This window comes from Silene latifolia, chromosome 2, assembly GCF_048544455.1.
Source record: "Silene latifolia isolate original U9 population chromosome 2, ASM4854445v1, whole genome shotgun sequence".
Lineage (NCBI taxonomy): Eukaryota > Viridiplantae > Streptophyta > Magnoliopsida > Caryophyllales > Caryophyllaceae > Silene > Silene latifolia.
Window position 1 is genome coordinate 184,616,056 of NC_133527.1, and position 21,424 is coordinate 184,637,479.

A 21,424-nucleotide genomic window follows, 5' to 3' on the forward strand; every position below is an offset into this window, starting at 1 on the left:
GCTATGGGGTCGGGCCAGCTGGCCAGCTTGAAATGGAACCGGGTGGGCCGGGCCTACCAGCATATGTCAGACAAAACAAGCCAGGCTCGAATAACACAAATATGACCCGGAATCCAAATTAACCCGACCTTATTCTACTAGACCCGAATATTTATTATCGCATACTAACCATTATCCCAAAATAAATTAATAACAACCCACTCGAAAATTATTTGAACCCGAAATGACCCGACCGAATTCTTGCAAATCCGAACAACTCGAACACAAACTGACCACCCAACTCCGACCCGATTGACCGATCTACTACCGGATGTAGCAAATTGATCGTACCTAATCAGCATCCCAGCAAATTAGATCCGCAACTCGAATTGACCCGCACTTTATGGCTTAATCCGGATGGCTCGCTGTTGTACCGAATCTTCCATACCTTCTGTTGGGCCTCTGTTGCGTCGGTGTCCACCGTTCGTACGATATAGTCCACCTTTATGCTTTGCACCCTAGCACTCACAAACTCCATCACCGTATCCAAACTGAAACACTTTACTTTAGAGTTATTTTTGTTTGCGTTGACCAGGAGTATCCCTACCCTACCGACAGTTGGAGCAATCTCCTTCTCCTTCAGGGACTGAAGGCAATTTAATGGGTTGACCTTCCCGAGTTTGGTTTAAGAAATGAACCAACTTTGGTACTTTACCGGTTATTTTAAAATTGCAATATCTCCGTACTTCGTATGAGCGTACCGGCAAGAAAAGAATGATAAACATGTTAAAATGTGATATGTGAGCTGCAAAAACAGTGAAGTGCAAGTGAAAAAATACTGTAAGCCAGTAATTAGCAACAAAATGGGGGGTTCAGATAATCAGCATTTGCTTTCAGACGCCCATCTTCTACATGTTTGTCTTTCTTCTCTCTTTACATGATTCCAAACTAGTTGACTTTTTATGATGCTCATTTTTGTGCAATCAATGTTTCCATAAATGCCCATGTCTTCTTTTTTATACCCAATTTGGTTCTCAAACATGTTTGCTGGAGGTCTCTGACTGAGTATGTGTATGTTTATTACACTCGTCCCGTCCCAATTATTTGTTTATCTTTGATTAAAATACCAATCACGGGAATAAAACAAGTCGATTTTCCAAATGTTCAGTTTCATTGTTGATGGGTTACAAATTGCCTAGTGAATAAAGATGTAATGTATACATTGATTGCTGAAATGAGATAATATTGCATCTGGGATTCAGATTAATAGTTGAATTCTGGAGTTTGAGTCCAGAAAACATAGGATTCAGATAATATTGCATCTGATAATCATATTCCTAACTAACTGTCTCCCAAGTAAGGGTGGAAATAGATTCTGCCAGGGTGTGTCATGCCAGTCAGAAAGTTTGAAACCGAGCCTCGGAATTTTCTAATTACCGAGTCCAATCGTGGTTACCGGCAGACGTGCTGTGGGCCATGCTAGACCTGAGTTCCTCAAGGGCCTAGGGTCTTGATTGTGTTTGGGCTGTGATGGTCCCCTTACTCCGGAGGAGACTTGCACTGTTTTTAATTTATTTTATTTAAAAAAAAAAAAGTTAAAAAGAGTCAACAATGCAGTAGATCTGAAATACGAGTAATTAATTTACTCACGTATTACCTTCCACAACTTAAGGAGTTTCAGTTACATTGCCCTAAACTCCTTCCCTTTCAAATATACACATACAGCCGTGTACACAACTACACATTACTTCGCACCAAAAAAAAAAACAACTACACATTACTTCCCTTTCTATTCCTATTTTGCTGTCATTCTACGTATCAAACTTCAAGTTCTTCCTACTTCCTATTTCCTACTTCTGTTGAACTGTTACCTTTCGAAAAGGTTGTATGGTATGCACTTTTTGAAGTTGTCTCATATCATAAATAATTGGATTTTCTAAGGGCAAACATTAGAGTCATGAAAATCTTTTCTTATTTGGGTTGTTAATGTGTGCCCTTAAGGCAGACTTTGGAAAATCCGTAAATTATAAAATAAATAGGTGATTTGTTTAAAGTGGATTGTACATTTGTACAATTGTACCTATACATTCGTTCCCGTTTTTTTTTTTGGTATATTAAGGGTTTGCACATTAAATTTTGCCTCTTAATTTAGACAGATTTGATCTGCATAGAGTTGATGTATAATGTATTTGTGAACTGTGGCCATGGTTATATAGTTATATCATGTCCAATAAGATGCACATTCATGTGTGTCCGAAAACAGACTGGTATTAAAATTTTGGTTTGAGCCTTACTCTCTAAATCAGTCGCCGTGACCTAATCTCGGGTGTTGCGCCATGGATGTGGCCAATACCGCCTTTAAATGCAATTGTTGTAATCTACATAACGTAGTCTACTGGTCTTGACTGTCGTGGTTCATGCCGATGTGTCGCAGCCTAGGTTTAATACCATGGGCTATTGTTTGAGAGTTACCCTTGTAGTCCATAGGCAAAGTAGAAAAGTGAAATTGAACTGGATATTTCTCTTGTCAGCCCTTAATTATTGATCCTTCTGCCTTCATTCTTATTGTTTTTATTTATTTCTCATATCCTCAGAATGAGAACAGTGAACCATTTACAGGAGATGGCTCCATTGATTTCCAAGGAAACCCTGCTCTCAAGAGCAAAACTGGAAATTGGAAAGCCTGCCCTTTCATTCTTGGTATGCTCTGTTACTAATTAGGGTGGCATTCATCTACCTTAAATTTCCTATCTAGCGATATGACTATGTACGTTTGGACCTCCCCAAACCCTCCCTTTGGGTTGCTGTTTTTTGGGCCATCCCAACTTATCAGAAATCTGATCTCATTCGTCCCCTACCCTTCTTTTGTACAGGTACTGAATGTTGTGAACGACTTGCCTTCTTCGGTATTTTCTTAAACCTAGTAAGTTATCTCACCCAAAAAATGCATGAAGGAAATGTTTCAGCTGCAAGAAATGTCAATATCTGGACCGGTACTTGTTCCCTTACACCTCTTATTGGAGCCTTCTTGGCTGATGCGTATTGGGGAAGATACCATACAATTGCAGTCTTCTCCCTGATTTACTTCATTGTAATTTCTGAATCCTATTCCTACTCTTATAATAAAAAATTTGATATTATCGTCATGTTTGACTGTTGGTGATGCTGCATAAATGACACTTTATTCGATATGTGCTGCGTAATTTTGCTACACTCACCCGTGACTCCGCAGTCCGCACTTTGAAATTCCATATTGTTTTTAACTTTCCATACTCGGTTGCTGCTGAAAATGTTTCTGTGGTACTCCCCCTCCCTCACAATTATATACTCCATATTACTTTTTTATGAGGAAAATCTATTTTTGTAAATTTTTTAATATCATATCATGGTGCTTTATCTTTTTTTTGACATATTTATAGTCATAATTTTGAAACGCTTGAGCACAAAAGTGAAATAGTAAAGGGAAAGGTTTGTATCTTATGTCTTTATTTGCTGCTAGCATTTCCTATTGTTTCAGTCTTGAATTGGCCTTTCGCTTACTTATTCCTAATCTGACTACTGATTTGTCTTTGGTTGTGTTTTGCCAAGTCATTCAGACCTTAACCCTGAAACGGTAATATTTGAAATTTATTTCATATATGAATATACCTCCACTTCTAAAAGTGAATTACGAAGGTTAGAATAGAAAAAGATGGGAAATTTTTGGGTTGGATCACTAAAACAACATTGATCCCTCAGAGATTCTTCCAATTGCAGGGTCTGTAAAATAAATGTACCCTTACTCTAAGCAGTAGAAAAGGGTAGCAAGTGTTCCGAAGATATCTGCTTGAAAACACTTCATAGGGTTAGAACGGATGCGTATGTAGTAGGCGCAATGTCCATATGACAGTAGTAGTCAACATATTTTGGTATTCTATTTGGAGGACTTCATCTTGTTGCAATAGGGACTGGAGAGATTAAGCTTTGTGTTTCACTCATTTGTTCGGCTCTTTAACTAGTAGTTTTTCACCATTGCAGGGAATGTGTATTTTGACTGTATCGGCATCAGTTCCCTCTTTTAAGCCAGGCGAATGTGTGGGTTCAGTTTGTCCTTCTGCAACTCCAGCACAATATGCTATGTTATTTGGTGGACTTTATCTTGTTGCAATAGGGACTGGAGGGATTAAGCCTTGTGTTTCACCTATGGGGGCTGATCAGTTTGACGATACTGACCCTCGTGAAAGGGTAAAGAAGGGTTCCTTTTTTAATTGGTTTTATTTCGCACTCAGTATTGGTTCTCTTGTAGCAAGCACTTTTATTGTTTGGATACAAGAAAATGTTGGATGGGGTCTCGGATTTGGGATTCCTGCATTATTCATGGGAATTGCTGCTCTCAGTTTTCTTTCTGGGACTCTTATGTACAGATTTCAAAAGCCCGGGGGAAGCCCGCTAACAAGAATGTCCCAGGTTATAGTTGCATCCTTACGAAAGCGTAAGCTGGAGGTTCCTCAAGATTACAGTCTGTTATATGAAATTTCCGACCAACATTCAGCAATTGCAGGAAGCCGAAAGCTGGAGCATACTGATGAACTGAAGTAATTTTCTCTCCACTTTTATCTCCTTAACATTATTGTTTCTTTATTCTAGCGTGTCATATATTCAATTTAATATACGTAACAATTAAAACATTACCTAGTGTCTCGAGGGCTCCTGCCTAGGACTAGGTAAGATAAAGTTGGATGTACGCAACCTTGGTAACACAGACATAAATCTTTCCGATTCTGAAATGACTTCTTGTCTACTGTTAAAAGACGACATTTCATATTTTTCTAATCTTGGAAGTAACTATGGATCTAATGTGCTCAAACTATTCTGGTGTAGGTTCCTGGACAAAGCTTGTATTCTTTCCGATACTGAACTGACTAGTCCGGTTTTCTCCGATCCATGGAGACTGTGTACAATAACACAAGTAGAAGAACTGAAAATCTTAATAAGAATGCTCCCAATATGGGCAACTGGCTTCATCTATTCTGCTGTCTATATCCAAATGTCGACAATGTTTGTAGAGCAGGGTACAGTCATGGAAAGAACACTGGGATCGATCACTATCCCAGCAGCCTCCCTATCCACATTCCTTACGCTCAGCGTTTTGATCTTAGTACCATTATACGACAGACTTCTCGTGCCTCTTGCACGGAAATTTACCAAAAGAAGAAAGGGTTTTTCCGAGCTTCAAAGAATGGGAATCGGGCTTACCCTTTCCATTCTCCCAATGATCTGTGCTGCCTTGGTCGAGATAAGACGGTTGCACCTTGCCAAGGAACTTGGTCTAATCAATCAGACAGGTCCTGTCCCACTTAGCATATTTTGGCAAATTCCTCAGTATTTGTTACTCGGAATGGCTGATGTATTCACCTATGTGGGGCAACTAGAGTTTTTCTACGACCAATCTCCAGACGCCATGAGAAGTTTGGGAACAGCTCTATGTCTCCTAGAGACGACGGTGGGGAGTTACTTCAGTTCTCTGATTCTAACTATAGTCACTTCGGTTACAAGTAGTGGCGGGAAACCGGGTTGGATACCAGATAATCTGAATAAGGGTCAGCTTTATAATTACTTCTGGCTTTGGGCTGCTCTTAGCTTCCTAAACCTTTTGTTGTATGTTTTCTTTGCCTTGAAGTATAAGCAAAAGAGGGCTTTATAGACTTTGGTCGTTAGAAAAATCTTTTTAACTTCGAAATTTTTGTCTTCGTTTGGCTTTGATAGTTAAACAATGTTAAATTTGACCATCAATTTCTCTATAAACAGAGACGCAACAAAAATTTCGTCATGTTTAATTTATCAAACAATTATTTTCTTTGTATAAACAGAGACGCAACAAAAATTCCGGAATTCGATTTTAAAACCTGTAAGTTTACCTTGACTTTGTATTACATTTCGCTCTCTCTTGTTTTTCATTTTTCCCTTTTCTATTCGCTTTTTGAGGTGTGCGATCACCCATGGACGGTTCTAAAGGATGATTCATGTCAGCCGACCCCAAATCATTTTGGGATTAAGGCTCTGATGTTGTTGTTGTTGTTGGTAGATGAAGTTGGGGCGAAATATCAGTAGCTCTTTCGCCTCTTTGCAAGCCTGCTTAAAATAAGTAAACCCGCTAGCAAACGCAAATTATAGCATAAAACCGTCTGACAGGGTAGGTCTTTATTGGTTTTTATTACTATCAATAAATGAGCGTGTATGTTTTTATAATAGCAGTCTCACACGGTAAAACGATCTTACCCAATGACAATGACTATTTGCTAGCAAAATATGTTACCTAACTTCACAACCATGAAAAAATATCATTGAGATTAACCTGGGTTTGAAAAAATTCCGGTTCGGAGCATCCTTAATCAACCAGCATTTTGTGAATTTCAAAATGTCCTGATATCAGTTCTTAGGCAACAGTTAGTTAACTAAATAAGTTCAAGATCCGATACATTGCTTTCGACAAAATAGAGCCTCTTCAAAAACCTGACAGTAATGTGGCTCAAATGCGACTTGGAATGTCAAATTCTATAACCTCTCTTGTATTTCAAAATCAAACTAAAGCAATGTTCGTAATAAAAATCATCGCCTTTTTTTCAAATCCTTGGCTTCTTCGCGGCTAGTTTGTGGTTGAGATGAGTCGGAAGTCTTTTCAGAACCGTTGTTAATATCAACTTCAGATGGTTCAATGGAGATACTTTTACTGTATTTTCTGATCCTCAAAGAAATAAGAATGCTGGACATTATACCCATAAGAGGGAATATGTATGACCAAATCTGGGATTTCCGAGAGCCAGAGGCTGAAGCAACAGCAGCACCAGCAAGACTTCCAATCGATGTATTTTGCAAAATCATGGGCATACAGCCGAGAACAGTTGGAAGTAGAAAATCAACAAGGAATCTGACATTAGTTGCAGCCAAAGCATAATTGATTACGTAAGATGGGACGGGAGAAAACCGGGCAAGAAGGACGAATTTCCATCCATCTTGTTCCACCCCTTTGGAAAGAACATGGAAATGCTTGTTTCCCTGGGCCCACTCCATCGCTGAGCTCGAGTTCCTGAAAATGAGCCTACCAACATGGATAAAAAAACGTCACTTTGCTGCATCATTGCTAAGGCAATTATTTTGAACATGTAAGACTAGACCAAAGGATTTGATTGATCTCACACGTGAGGAATTCTGATTATTGCAGAGATTTGGTGGCAATTATGAACCACAAATAAAAAAAAAAACTCGGGTAAGTGAAAGGTTCATCCTCAAATCTTACTAACACTAGTAAAGGTGAGCATCTGACTGGGAACATACATACAAGGAGAAAAGAGTGGCTGATAAAAAATGAACTTGTAAGTTGTAATGAGTATATCAGTGGTTAGGCCGATTGTTTGAATACCGGCTCCCACATCGCATTGTGACGGAGATATCATGGTTTGAAGGATACCATAAGAATATTTTGGAGTGGTATCAACCGCAATTATAGCCAACAACCAATCAACCATCATAGTGCTGTGACTTCCAATGCCGAGATCAAGTACCAATCCGTGATTTAATTACATGGATATGCCTAATGACAACATAAGGGAAAGCATGATGACAGATCCTTGGACAAATTAATAACATGAACAATTGGTTTAGTTTGTACAGTCGGCTACTTAGTACTCGTAAGTAGAGCTGTTTTCAACAACTTTTGAAATAGTTCCAAAGTATAAAACTCTGGCATTTAATTGGTCTGATTGGACAGTCTGCTAGAGTATATAGCCGCACAAACACAACATACCAGACCTTAAAGCCCAATGACATTCTAGAGTCTTGCCCATTGACTGATGCTCAAATGAAATACATCAAAACGAAGTCCTGAACATCAGACCAGACTACGCAAATTCATCTAACATTGCAGACAACATTAAATTTTCTTTCCCAGATTCTCAAGGGAAAATGTAGCCACTATATGCCATAGCAACACACTGGAAACATCTTTAAGACTCTCAGAGTAAAGTGTAAATAACATCCCCTCTAAGGGTGATAGCTTCGTCTCCCACGTACTTTTTCAGCCTGGTTCAAACAAAAATCCAGAAATCGATACAGATTGCTCTAGTGCATCGAACTTAGGTAATGATGAAAGTCATGAAAAAAACCGGGACATTATGAACATCAGTATTCCTACATCTTTCTAAAGCTACACTCCATAGACTACTACTAAATGGCTCGTCATTGCTCAGCTCAAATATGCTTTTATTTATGCCATTTCACACACTTAAGCAGGAAAAAAAAAAAAAAATAGACCATATTGTGTTCAGCCAACGCTGAAAATGCCAGAAAAAGGCTACCCGCATGCATTTCATGTTTTCAACTAAAACGGTAGATCGCACTCCAAACCAGTATCCTTATATTATATTTATTTTCATACAACACCAAGTGATAATCATCTAGTGCACTGATCTCCATAAGACAACTAGAGTATGTTAGCGGAAAACTTAGCATCCCCGTATGAGAGAAACCTGAGCCAATACAAGAGCCGTGAAGAAACAAAATGTACCAGAAGTACTACAAACACTCACCAGTCATCTGAGACAACCTCCTAACACATACTTATGCTCAAATGGCACCAATCACATATCAACTACATAATCCTCAAATGGCACCAACCTCATATCACACTATTTACAAGAGAAACTAATCCAACTATGATCTGTCTCAATAATCTAATATCGTATTTGTCCGATTCCAATATCATGTCCTCACCACCTATTAAGAGAGCCATTTTTTGTTCAACTCGATGAAAAAACCAACATCACAACGCTATGGGAAAACTCTTAATGGCAAACAAAACCTTGTCACTATTATTGTAAATTGTAACCAACTCATTTTAGCAAAGTCATGAGCTGAAGTTACTAGTAGATAGATATCATCGTTTCATTTTACTTCTTACCCAAAACCTGACCCGTTATTGTAATTGCCTCACCGAACATTCTGAAAAAACAAACTATAACACAACTCAATACCATTGTTATCCAAGGTTACCTATCTAACTAGTAACTACTCCATCTTCTTCCCATTTTTCTACATTTGTCATTTACTTATTTCCCTCAGGCCTCGACTATTACAAAAACTGGGAAAAACACAATGAAATAAGGTTATTATTACTCATTCACTTGCCATTAATTTAATTTACAACCTCTAACAGTCAGTAGTGGTACTACCAGCAGGAGCAGTCGCCCTCCTAAACATTGAAAATTGTGAAACTTTTAGTTAAAAATCTCGAAATTTAGTTTAATTGATCTTATTGCATTACTAATTCGTTCCCTGAATTTTCCCACCCCGATTTAAAGGTATTCTATTGCATTACTAGTTCGTCCCCTAAATTTGCCAACCCCCAACAACAAATCAAGGTGTAAATTTTGAAACTTCCACTGAAAAGTACTCCCTCCGTCCCGGTCAATTGTTGTCCTTTAATTTTGGCACAAAGACCAACGAAAAAGGAGCGGGTCAATAACTAAATGACAAGTGGAACAAATTGAGTGTGAATGGGCAAATTACTCATCAAATTCATTCTTAAAATAGAAAGAACAACAATTGAGTGAGACACCCAAAAATGGAAAAGAACAACAAATGAGCGGGATAGAGGGAGTATTCGGATTTTGTATTGCATTACTAGTTCGTCCTCTAATATATCTGGCAACGACAACAAATCCAGGTTCCGCCACTGCTTAATTCAATCCAACATCGCAAAATATGTACTTACCAAACAACAAAACCAATAATCATGAACAACAAACCAAAACCGTACCTGCCGATCCAAAATGAGAGCGAAGCAGCAAGGATCTTGGCGAAGAAAACACAAAGAATAGCAGGAAGAAACCCAAAAAGAAGAGAAGCACCAGCTTCAAAGAAAACAGCATAAGGCAAACAAAGTGCCAAAGTTAATGTATGAACAGCAACATAAACTGGTATTGCCCATATTCCTAAACGATCCGATAATACCCCGAAAACCCGAATTATTTCATCTTTATCTAACCCGTATTGTTTGCTAACCCCTCTTGCTCCTATCACTATCCCTACTCCTACAATGGCTGCTCCCCATAATTTCCGCCCCATTTTTCAGAAAAAATGGGAGATGACGTTGAGGGTTAGATTGTGATTTGTGTAACAAGGTTGGGAAATCAGATTACGCGGCTAATCAAGAGGAAATCAGACTTGTTTAAGATTGTTTTGTTTTTGTTTGGGGTTTTATTGGTCAGTTATGGGGAGAACAGAAAAGGGTGTTCTAGATCGGTGGTACACTAGTGTACTTAATTGATGGGGGACTTTAATCAAAAATCCAAATCAATTATGTACTTCTTCCGACTCATTGTACAACGCGCCACGTCATAAATGCATTTTTTTTTTTGGAAAATCCAGATTATGGTGGGACCCATGAGTGTGCAACGTATTTAATTATTAAGATATCCGTCTTTTCAAACATGCGATAAATTCCGTCTCGCAACAAATTATATATAAAATCATCTTATGGAATATTTCTTCGAATTAATATTATGATAAAATTTTATACATTCCGTGTAAAGAAAATGCATAACATTTACGCAGAATTAATTACAAATGCGAGTAAATGTGATTAAATTACATAATTTTTAAAACAAAATTACACAATAAAATTACATAATTTCATGAAGGAATTACAGTTATATACGGGATCAAACATACAACGGAAATGAATTACAAAAATGAATTACATGTATTTTTGTTAATATTATTGTACCACAAAATCATAACATAATTTTTTAAAAGTACAGGGTACAAAACTTTTTTTTCAAAAAACAATAATAACGGCATATGTACTTAGAATATAAAACTCGGCATCTGAACTATCAGCCGGGCACACCGAAATTGGTAGGTGACAATGATAGGTATAATAGAAATGCAAAAACAAATATACATAAAAAAAACATTAATTCTGGCCCAAATACATACCGGTGCAATTTTGCACGGGTTTAAAACTAGTAGTATTTTAATCAAACGTAAAGAATCATTCGAGATAGAAAAGGGTAACAATATCCATATGACACCTCTTTATAGTATGTGATAATTGTGATTTAATTCATGAAAATTCAATTCACTTGTTGATAATTTGATATAGTATTTTTTTTATAAGGTAAGAAAATTAGACTGGTTCCAAAGTAAGGCCATGTTCATTTGGACTGAAATTGTCTGAACTAAACTTAATGGAGCTGAACTGAACTGAACTGAACTGAACTGAAATAATAATAATAAAAATATAATAATAATAATAATAATAAATATTATAATAAAAATAATACCAATAATAATAATAATAAATATTATAATAATATTATTCATTAATAATAATATATTAATATAATATAATAATAGTTAATAAGATATATAAAAATTAAAATAGTAATATAATAATAAATATAGCAATAATAATAATATATTAGTAATATAAATGATAGCATTATTAATAATAATATAATATATCAATAATAATAACTAAAAAATAAATATGATAAGTATAATATAATAATAATATAAATAATAATAACAATAAATATAAATAATAATAATAATAATAATAATAATAATAATAATAATAAAAAAATAATAATAACAATAACAATAACTTCTTAATATAATAATATTAAATATAATAATAATAATAATAATAATAATAATAATAATATTGTCATTAATTATAATAATATAATAATAAATAAATATATTAAATATAAATATAAAAATAAAAACAATAATAATAATAATAAATATAATAGTAATAGTAATATAAAAAATATAAAAAAATATAATAATAGTAATAATAATAACAATAGTAAATAAATTAATATAATAATAATAATAATAATAATAATAATAATAATGATAACTATAAGAATAATAATATTAATGTTGAAATAAACTGAACTGAACTGAACTTAATGGAACTGAACTGAACTTAATGGAGCTGAACTGAACTTATAAGAACTTAAATTAAGTCCAAAAGAACAGAGCCTAAGTTGAAACCACCGATTTTTCAACCACCTCAAAAGAGTTGATATAGTACTACTCCCTTCGTCTCAGTCAATAGTTTACCCTTATTTTATTCCCCCTCACAAAATAAAGCAAGTGTAAATTATTTATTGAAACGGAGGGAGTACTTGGTATGGTGTGAGTGATCCATTAGACTGAAAACTCAACTAAATACTTAAAACCAATTTCAAAAACCGGTTTCAGTTATCAATTTTAATATCCAGCTTTAAAAGTGACTACGTTTGCAGTAAGTGGATTATACATCTGATGTAGTACATCAGATGGTATAGTTTTTGAGCATTAAGATAAAAATTTTGAGTTTTAATCTAAAATTTTTGAGTTTTATTATAAAGTTTTTGAGTTTGTTTACTTAAACTTTAATCTCAAAAAAGTACATTATAACTCAAAAAAATTATATATAAGCTCAAAAAAATTTGATTTTTGACATCATAAAACTAAAATGTAATTTATATACTCTATAGTACTCGAAAAAAATACACAAAAACTCAAAAGGTCATTAAGTATGATGTAGTACATCTGATGTACAATCCTTTTTCTCCTAGGTTTGGTGCCCGGCTACGTCCGGGCTACCTTTATTTACCATTTAAATTTTATTTATGATACGCTAAATTTGGTTAACACGTACATTTACAATTTATATCTTGAAATTATGATGAGATGTGAAAATCATCAACAAATTATGAGACATGTTCACCCCTCCCGCTGTTAATATTATTACTTTCACTACATCCCTTGTTAATACTATTTCTTCGGTTACTGTTGTTTGTTTAACTACTCCTTCTATTTTTACGATTAACCCGTTAGTTTTGTCAAACTCATATATTTAAATAAAATTAATATTTTCTTAAAATCGAATTGTTAGTTAATTTTTCATACTCTCTCCATTGTTCTTACGTTACTTTCATTACATGTATTGTGACTACTAATACTTTCACTTCTCCCGTCGTCATTTATTATTGTTAATTTCACTACTCCCTTTGTTGCTAGTATGGGTTTCACTACTCCCGCTGCTATTATTATTGATTTTACTACTCACAACGCGTCGATTAGCTTACCAATCGATTCAACAAATATAATATTATTAGATTTATATATTTAAATAAATCTGAAATATTAAATTAGAATATTATTAAAGAGCAATCATTATTTTTTACTAATTAAATTACAAATTTAATGAATTATGAAATATGATATTTTTTTGGAAATCTAGATTGATTTATTTACCTTTTAATTGTTTCCAAAATATAACATATTAATAACATAAGTGGGCCCTGTTTATTTTAAGGAAACTTACCATATTCTGGTATTCTCTAAATTTATATTTCAACCAAAACTATATAATATTTACATTGAAGCCCGTTGTCCAGGTCCATCACACAGTGCTATGATTAAAAACTACATAGTATAATTAATTTGTATAGATTTATTTAATTACATTGAATGCCCTTGGTTTCTGGAATTAATACTCCCTCCATTCAACTCCACTTTGCATATATGCTTTATGCACAAATATTAAGAAAACTATATTATAATATTAAAAGTAAAATAAATGGATAGAAAGTGTTATGATTTTGTATAATTTGTGGGCCTTAATAGTGGAATTGTAGTATTATAGTAAGAGTAAATTACAAATAACTCCCTTATATAGTCATCATTTTTTGAAATAACTCCCTTTTATAATTTTTTATCCAAATAAGTCCCTTTTAAAACTTGTTTTTAACAAATCAATGCCTCTTCATCGGAACTAAACTTATTTTTTATAATTTGATTGATTTACCCTTCTTATAACGTAATCCTTACATCCTTACTAAGTTTTCATAACCTGTGACCAATTCCAAATCTCTCTCAAATATAATACACTCAAATAATGCACTCTGAATGAAGAAGAATCAAGCATAAATTCCTCGTTTCGTCGTATTTTAAAGAACAACATAGTGAGTAAACGGGCAGAATAGTAATTTAACATCTTATATAAGTGAAAAATGAAAGAAAAAATGGATTTTTGGCCGGAAAATTTAAAAATAAGTCTCATTCCGGTGAAGAGGCATTGATTTGTATAAAAATATGTTTTAAAAGGGAGTTATTTGAATAAAAAATTATAAAAGTGAGTTATTTAAAAAAAGTCGATTATATAAGAGAGTTATTTATAATTTACTCTACTCCTATAGTAATAAAAGTACAACCAAATAAGGAAAAGTGCAATGTGGAGTTTAATGGACGGAAAAGGAATAAATGCAATGTGGAGTTGAATGGAGGGAGTATATATTATAGTATTGATAGGTACCTGTCGAAAAAAAAAAAGTGATAGGTTAACCGATGGCCAATTAAACAGATCTTTTCCGATTAGCAAATGTAGCTACGTGAACCAAATTCAAATACTAGTTCGGATACTCGGTTTTGCTCAACCCCAAGGCTATAAGGTATTGGGCTGAAGTCGACAATACCACAGGTTGATGGGATAGGCAATTTGGTAGCTGGTTTTCTGGTGCTATTTAGACGAATAACTTACTCTGTAATCTTTGGGATATTGTAAGTCACTTGACTGTCAAAAAAAATAAAATAATAATAATAATAATAATCTGCATACAATTTATTTCACAAATTATCCCAACCTGCTAGAATCAAAACTCAATCTTGCTCTAGAGTTTAACAAACATGTGAATTTTATAACAAGTTCTAGTTTCAAATCCTCGTTTTCTTAATTATATGGAGTACTAGGTTTGGTGCCCGGCTACGCCCGGGCTACCTTTATTTAACATTTAAATTTTATTTTTTATGAAATATGATTTCTCTAAATTTGGTTAACACATACATTTACAATTTCTATATTGAAATTATGATGAGAGGTAAAATTAATCAACAAATTATGAGACACGTTCACCTCTCCCGCTGTTAATATTATTACTTTCACTACATCCCCTGTTAATACTATTACGTTCACAACTTCTTTGGTTACTGTTGTTTGTTTTACTATTTCTGCTATTTTTACGGTTAAGCTGTTAGTTTTGTCATGCTCGTATATTTAAATAAATTAATATTTTCTTAAAATCGAATTGTTAGTTAATTTTTCATACTCTTTCTGTTGTTCCTACTGTTACTTTTTCACTACCCCGTTGCTTGCTAGTATGACTTTCACTACTCCGTTGCTATATATTATTGTTGCTTTTACTACTCACATGGAAGGTTACTATCATAATAGTTGATTATCTAGTTGTATTAGAGTTATTTATTTAAATAAATCTGAAATATTAGATTAGAATGTTATTTAAGAGTAAACATTATTATTTACTAATTAAATTACAAATCTAATGAATTATGGAATATTATATTTTTTGGAAATCTGAATTGATTTACTTACCTTTTAATAGTTTCCAAAATATAACATATACTTATATTATATTTATGTATGTTAAATAATTAACATATTTATACTAATTAATACCATAAGTGGAACCCGTTTATTTAAGGAAACTCGCCATATTCTAATATTCTCTAAATTTATACTTTTAACCAAAACTATATAATATTTACATTGAAGTCCCTTGTTCAGGTTCATCACACGGCGCTAGTGATTTAAAACTATATAGTAATGTGTATAGATTTATTTAATTACATGGAAGTTCCATGATTTCTGAAATTAATATATAGTATTGATTCGCCTTTGCGCCCTAATCGACGTAGAAACGCAATTATTATAGGATAGTAGGATAGGCATGAACAACACAATCACCACTTAATTATGCCATTAAAAAACACTGATACACTAGTACAAGGTCAATTATTTCATACTAGAAATCTACCTCAATGCCTCTTTATGAAATCAACGATCCCATCAAAGAGCTTCTCAGTTTGGACCTTAGTATCAGGGTCATGATCAACAGCCAACTTGTTGAGATAAAAGCAATGAGTCATGTTATAGCTAGTAAAAAGCTCCACCTCTTTTCCGGCCTTTCGTAAGGCCTCATAAAACTCCATCTGGGTGTCAATGAGCAGATCCTTGTCAGCTACACAATACATAATTGGAGGCAACTTGAGCTCACTTAACGGCGGGGCTGCCTCGCCCATCGGACAGATTATTGGGTGGTCCTTGTTGCTCCCAATTGGCAATGCTAGGCTCAAGAATTTGTCTACCATATCTAGTGTTAAAAATGGGGTTTGAGGCATTTCTAACTCGGACCGGCTCCTGGTGGACCTGGTAACACCTGGGTGGAGGGGTATAGCTCCAGCTAGATTTATTGGGCTTAAATCAGTTTTTCCGGCTCGGGATGCCACTTCATGGACCAAGGTAGTGCCCGAGCTATCCCCGATTAAGAAAACCCGGCCAAAGTCGGCCTTGCTAGAGAGCCATGGATCATGGACCTCCGTACGAGCTAAGGATGTGAGCCAAAGGAGGGCTGCATACCCATCATCAACTGGGGCTGGTAGCCGGTCCTCGGGTCCTCGTCGCAAGTAGACTGACACAACAATTGCCTGAGCCACTTGAGCTAGCTTGGAGTAAACAGAGTAATACATAAACCAATCTGGTTGGGTTACGCAAAACCCGCCACCATGGAGGTGCAGAATTATAGGCAGCTTGTAATCACCCGACCCCTCCTCGAAACTTGACTCGGGCATATATACGCGGACGCGAGGTCCATTTATAGGATCCACATCCCGGACCGCAACTCCATCGACGAAGTTCTCATGGGATGGAACCGGGTCGACAATGAACTTGGCCTCTTGTGGTCCGACCCAAGTTCGGTCCACTGAACCGTCATCATATACCCTAAGCCAACCAGAGACCTCATCAACAACTTTTCTCTCGTGCGTCATCGTCACGTCAAGAACCTTTTTCGTGCTTTTAGGCTGTTTAGAAGAGACTGATGTCCTGCAAGAATCAGTGCATTCGAGTGATATATCTAAGCTTGTGCATACATATATATAAGATCAGCAGCATTAACTTGGAGCACTTAAAGTAGAGGTTGGTGGGAAATTTCATGGATGTTCTCAAGCATTTGCATTGCAATAAAAGCTACGTACCTTTGAATGTTAAAGAGAGTTTGTGAATTAGACAAATCAAATTTATGGGCTGCATTTCATGTTTGAAAAAAATGCCAAGTATACAGAGAAAAAACGGAAAAAACGGTTGATGTGCAGCTGTCTACCGGTCTACCTACTGCCAAGTATACAGAGAAAAAACGGAAATAAGATGTCACATAAGGTAATTCCACAATGCAATTATGAAATATAAAGAGATTAAAGACTTAAGACTGCTGAAAGGAAAGGTAAAGGGAAAAAGTAGAAAATTGACTCAGCAATGGAAAAATATTCAGAAATAAGAATAGACTAGTTGAAGTTAAGTAGAACATTGCTATCAGTCTATCAGTGATTGCATTCTGTGAATATTTGCTGCATATTATGTATGCGGTGTTACACTCACTCCGTCTCTTGTTATATTTTTTACATATGCTTTTGACACAGAGACTAAGAACGAACACAAGCAATAGATCGCTTTGGGGAATATTTTACATGAGTAGTTAGTAGAACATTACAGGATAAGTCACTTCACATCATCAATAAATACCCAAAACAGAAATGTACACAGTTGACTGACACAACGAAGATGTATGTACACAATGGACCAGATGGAGGAAGTAATATGTAATTAACAATATATCGCATGTTATCCATGGATATAGCATGTAATTAACAAAATATCACATCTTACCAACGGATATAGCTTCTAATCAAGTGAATAATGTATGTCATCTATGAAATCTAACAAGTACGGATATAGCTTCTATCAAGTGAATATTGTATGTCATGTTGACGGTTTCAAACCCATGTCATGACTTTATCCGCTTAGCTAGCTTACATAGTGAATATTTACTGCCTCTTCAAGGAATATTTTATCATAATCATAAGACTATAAAAGTACGCTAGTTTTTTTTCTTGAAAAACAAATTTTCAAAAACTATGTTTCCAAATTCTTATTGTCCCATCAAGGGCAGATGCTGGCCTTCTCGTCAAGTTTTATTCAGAGACAAAATAATCTCTAGACACGTAAGCATCAATGAACAAGTATTCTCTAATTTTGAAATCAGAAGGAACAATACTACCGCACCTTTTATCTCAAAAGTAATATAAGCACGGTGAGAATCTCACCATCAGGTGAAAACTATGCCAGCATACACCAGCCTAATTTTGTGCCAAATTCTAAAATAATTGACGCCATGCACTTATTGTGCTAAGAAACCAGTACAGTTACAAAGAGAGGTTGTAGATATAGGAAATATGTACCTATGTAGCGACAATTTGCACGTCCAAGTGAAGCAAATATACAGCAATTCCCTGGCACTGTGAAAACATAGGAACACAACATTCGCAATATAGGCATAATTATGCATACCAAAGGGCTCCTGAGTGTTGACTGGTTATTAGTTAATACAACTCGTGACCTCTTTGTAACCTGCACATATCAAATTAGATAATAAATCATTAAAACATAATAGCTGCACTGATCCCAAATCCCAATATGAGATAAAACCAAGTTTTCCTCAAGGACTTGAAAAGACATACCTCTGGATATGTTGCTTCCGATATATTTGCAGATATCAGGAGACCTAAGAATGCTGTTCATGACTGTTCTTTTAACGTTCCTCTCATTTTTCACCTAAATCACAACAGCAAATTAAACTCAGAGAGATTCAAGTTTCAAGGAAATTTTTTGATAAAACATAAAATAAATAAATAAATAAATAAAAAGTAAAGTAAAGAAAGAATGTGTTGCATAGTTGACAGATATCGTCAGTTGCCAGTTGAGTGAGCTAATCACTAATCAGAGCTAGCTGAGATAGAAATTGCAGCACAGCATAAAAGAATAAGAGGTGAGATCCAACAGGCAGGAAAGTAAGAAAACATTCAAGCACAAACTTCAAGAATCTCTCATAAGTCAACAAGTCATACCTATATCTGAGTCAATAGCTATGATCTAGAAACATACTAAACAGAAGCACTTGAGGTACTTCCCATCCCGTCTTTGGCGGAGAAGAGGCCAAAATTTGAACACTTGACCTCAAGTTTAAAATATTCACTACGCAAAAACCAACAGGGACCGTGTCTAGGTCTGTCCCTCCTCTCAGCATCTGGTCCAGAGCAACGTCGTTTAAGTGCATGGAACTCCTGCAATGCAAAAACAAATTAAAATCATTAGCAGGCATACAGCGAAGTCGGACAATCTAGCAGAACCTATCAGTTAAGTATTGAGTTTAGACTCGTCAAGTAATTGATGCCATCCACATCATGCATTTGATAATGTTAAGAATAGAATAGAAATTGTTTTGGAGTCTCATTCACACTCAATTTAATATGAAAATAAAAAATTTCAATGCGATAACTGATAACGGTCGGTAGGGGTAGAGAGAGACTGAAACAGACATGTCTGAGACTGAGAGTGATAGAACATGATATGGGATTTCTCGGGCTTGAAGAGGGAATGGTGAGGGAGAGGGCACAATGGAGGGAAATGATACATGTGGATTTTTAGTATCTGCGGTTATTTGAAATATTTAGTGTTTTTATTTAATTTTTTTAAAAAAATCATTTGTTCTTTTTGGATTTATTACACGTTTTTACCAGAAACTTTCTTATATAATACTCCGTAATACTTGGTTTACTTCTAAGGTATTCCCGAACATTAAGTTTTACTTCGATTTTCAAAAACCGTTTTAATTTTTATTCTCGATTTAAATTCTAAGTTTTTATAGAAGAAATTCGGGCTTTGATTTTCAAACCTCTAAAAGTTTACCTTGACTTTTGCATTATGTTTCACTTCCCATTTGCTTTTCACTACTCTTTTTCTATATTTTCGCATTTTGAGGTGTGCGATCACCCATGGACGGTTCTAAAGGATGATTCATGTCAGCCGACCCCAAATCATTTTGAGATTAAGGCTATGATGTTGATGTTGATGTTATTGTGATAACGGTTGCAAATTTCACAATACACCCTACCACACAATTTTTAATAACCATGTCATTCAATTCTGATTCTCCTCTCCCCACACTTATAGTAGTAAATGGAAAAGCCAAAAGAAAAATCCGTACTATAAACAATATCATTTGTACCCTCCATGTTCACTTTCATGTCCTATGCCCCTCCGAACCTTGCTCTTGCTATGGCCACCTATCTCCACAATATCACCCTGAGTAAAGCCAACTATCTTATCTTTCCCACATAACGCCTCTATCTCAAACCACCTTTACGTCTTCGGTTGTCTATGTTATCCCCACCTTCCTTCCTCATCGATCCACAAACTCGAATCATGATCCACCCCAGTGAGATTCTTGCCTACCTCTCCGAGATTCTTGTCTACCTCTCCGCTCACCGTGGCTACTTGTGTCTCGACTTGGCTACGCGTAAGGCCCTCATCAACCAACATGTCACATTTAACGGGACCGTTCTTCCCTTCCATGATGAAATCCCCCAAACACCCTCCTCATACCCATTTCTAAGTCACTGACCCCTCCCCCTAAATTCCACATAACCTAAACCAACCCAATAACTTCCTGCCGGCCCAAACCCAGCACACACCTGACACCACTTCCCAGACCCGGCACAATACAAACGCTCTCTCCCCCATCCCCCAAACCATTCTACATGCACGACCCCGAGAACCACATTACGCGGCCCTGAAATATATACTTCGCTATATCTGTGGCACCACTGCTCACAACTTATCCAATCGGCCGTCCTCCACAGGGTTACGGTATTCTATTCCAGGCTCACCTACTAGTTCGTCCCCTAAAATTTCCCACCCCCGTCAACAAATCAAGGTGTAAATTTTGAAACTTTTGGTTAAGGTATTCTATTGCATTACTAGTTCGCCCCCTAAAATTCCCTCCCACCACCCCACCAGCAACAAATCAAGGTGTAAATTTTGAAACTTTTGGTTAAAGTATTCAAATTTAGTTTAGTTTAGTTTATCGTATTGCATTACTAGTACATACGTCCCCTGATATTTATCACCGGCGACAATAAATCCAGGTTCCGCCACTGCCAATATTATCGAGCCCTAATTCTAATCACATTTCCAAACAAAAAAACAATCATCAACATAAAACAAAACAAAACAAAATCCGCACCTGCTGATCCAGAAAGAGAGGAAGAACACGCAAAGAATAGCAGGAAGGAATCCGAAAAAAAGAGAAGCACCAGCTTCAAAGAGCAAATGAGGTTTGTTGAAGAGAGTTTGTTTTTTATTTGGGTTTTTACTTTTTATTAGTCAAAATCAATTTTATATTCTCCCGTTTAGGCCGTCTCAACTAATTCTTTACCTCCCCCTTGTCACTTAATTTCAGCAAATTTCAATTCGATTCAGTTCAGCTTTTCTCTTTAC

At 35.5% G+C, this 21,424-nt stretch overlaps 3 protein-coding genes across 7 annotated transcripts; 1 reads left to right on the forward strand and 2 right to left on the reverse strand.

Annotated features, from left to right (window-relative positions):
• Window positions 1-509: 509 nt before the first annotated feature.
• LOC141643685 (protein NRT1/ PTR FAMILY 8.3-like) lies at window positions 510-5,804 on the forward strand. 3 transcript variants are annotated; one of them, XM_074452939.1, is made up of 5 exons: window positions 510-893; window positions 2,599-2,679; window positions 2,853-3,070; window positions 3,997-4,553; window positions 4,840-5,804. In XM_074452939.1, the coding sequence occupies exons 3-5, from the start codon at window positions 2,924-2,926 to the stop codon at window positions 5,660-5,662; spliced, it is 1,527 nt and encodes a 508-aa protein (XP_074309040.1). In that variant the 5' UTR covers window positions 510-893; window positions 2,599-2,679; window positions 2,853-2,923; the 3' UTR covers window positions 5,663-5,804. The 3 variants fall into 3 exon arrangements, with proteins under 3 accessions (XP_074309040.1, XP_074309038.1, XP_074309039.1); XM_074452937.1 differs by having other exon boundaries at window positions 511-893; window positions 2,574-2,679; XM_074452938.1 differs by lacking the exon at window positions 510-893 and adding an exon at window positions 1,752-1,869 and having other exon boundaries at window positions 2,574-2,679.
• Window positions 5,805-6,289: 485 nt separating this feature from the next.
• LOC141643687 (uncharacterized) lies at window positions 6,290-10,267 on the reverse strand. Its single transcript, XM_074452940.1, has 2 exons — window positions 9,773-10,267; window positions 6,290-7,057 (listed from the first exon to the last, which is right to left on the reverse strand). Exons 1-2 carry the CDS (start codon window positions 10,078-10,080, stop codon window positions 6,568-6,570), a joined length of 798 nt encoding a protein of 265 aa, XP_074309041.1. The 5' UTR covers window positions 10,081-10,267; the 3' UTR covers window positions 6,290-6,567.
• Window positions 10,268-15,758: 5,491 nt separating this feature from the next.
• On the reverse strand, window positions 15,759-21,344 carry LOC141643688 (strigolactones hydrolase CXE15-like). 3 transcript variants are annotated; one of them, XM_074452941.1, is made up of 5 exons: window positions 21,171-21,344; window positions 18,994-19,209; window positions 18,607-18,700; window positions 18,328-18,496; window positions 15,759-16,915 (listed from the first exon to the last, which is right to left on the reverse strand). In XM_074452941.1, exons 4-5 carry the CDS (start codon window positions 18,432-18,434, stop codon window positions 15,850-15,852), a joined length of 1,173 nt encoding a protein of 390 aa, XP_074309042.1. In that variant the 5' UTR covers window positions 18,435-18,496; window positions 18,607-18,700; window positions 18,994-19,209; window positions 21,171-21,344; the 3' UTR covers window positions 15,759-15,849. The 3 variants fall into 3 exon arrangements, with proteins under 3 accessions (XP_074309042.1, XP_074309043.1, XP_074309044.1); XM_074452942.1 differs by lacking the exon at window positions 18,328-18,496 and having other exon boundaries at window positions 18,607-19,209; XM_074452943.1 differs by lacking the exons at window positions 18,607-18,700; window positions 18,994-19,209; window positions 21,171-21,344 and adding an exon at window positions 17,068-17,203 and having other exon boundaries at window positions 18,328-18,415.
• Between the last annotated feature and the right edge of the window lie 80 nt (window positions 21,345-21,424).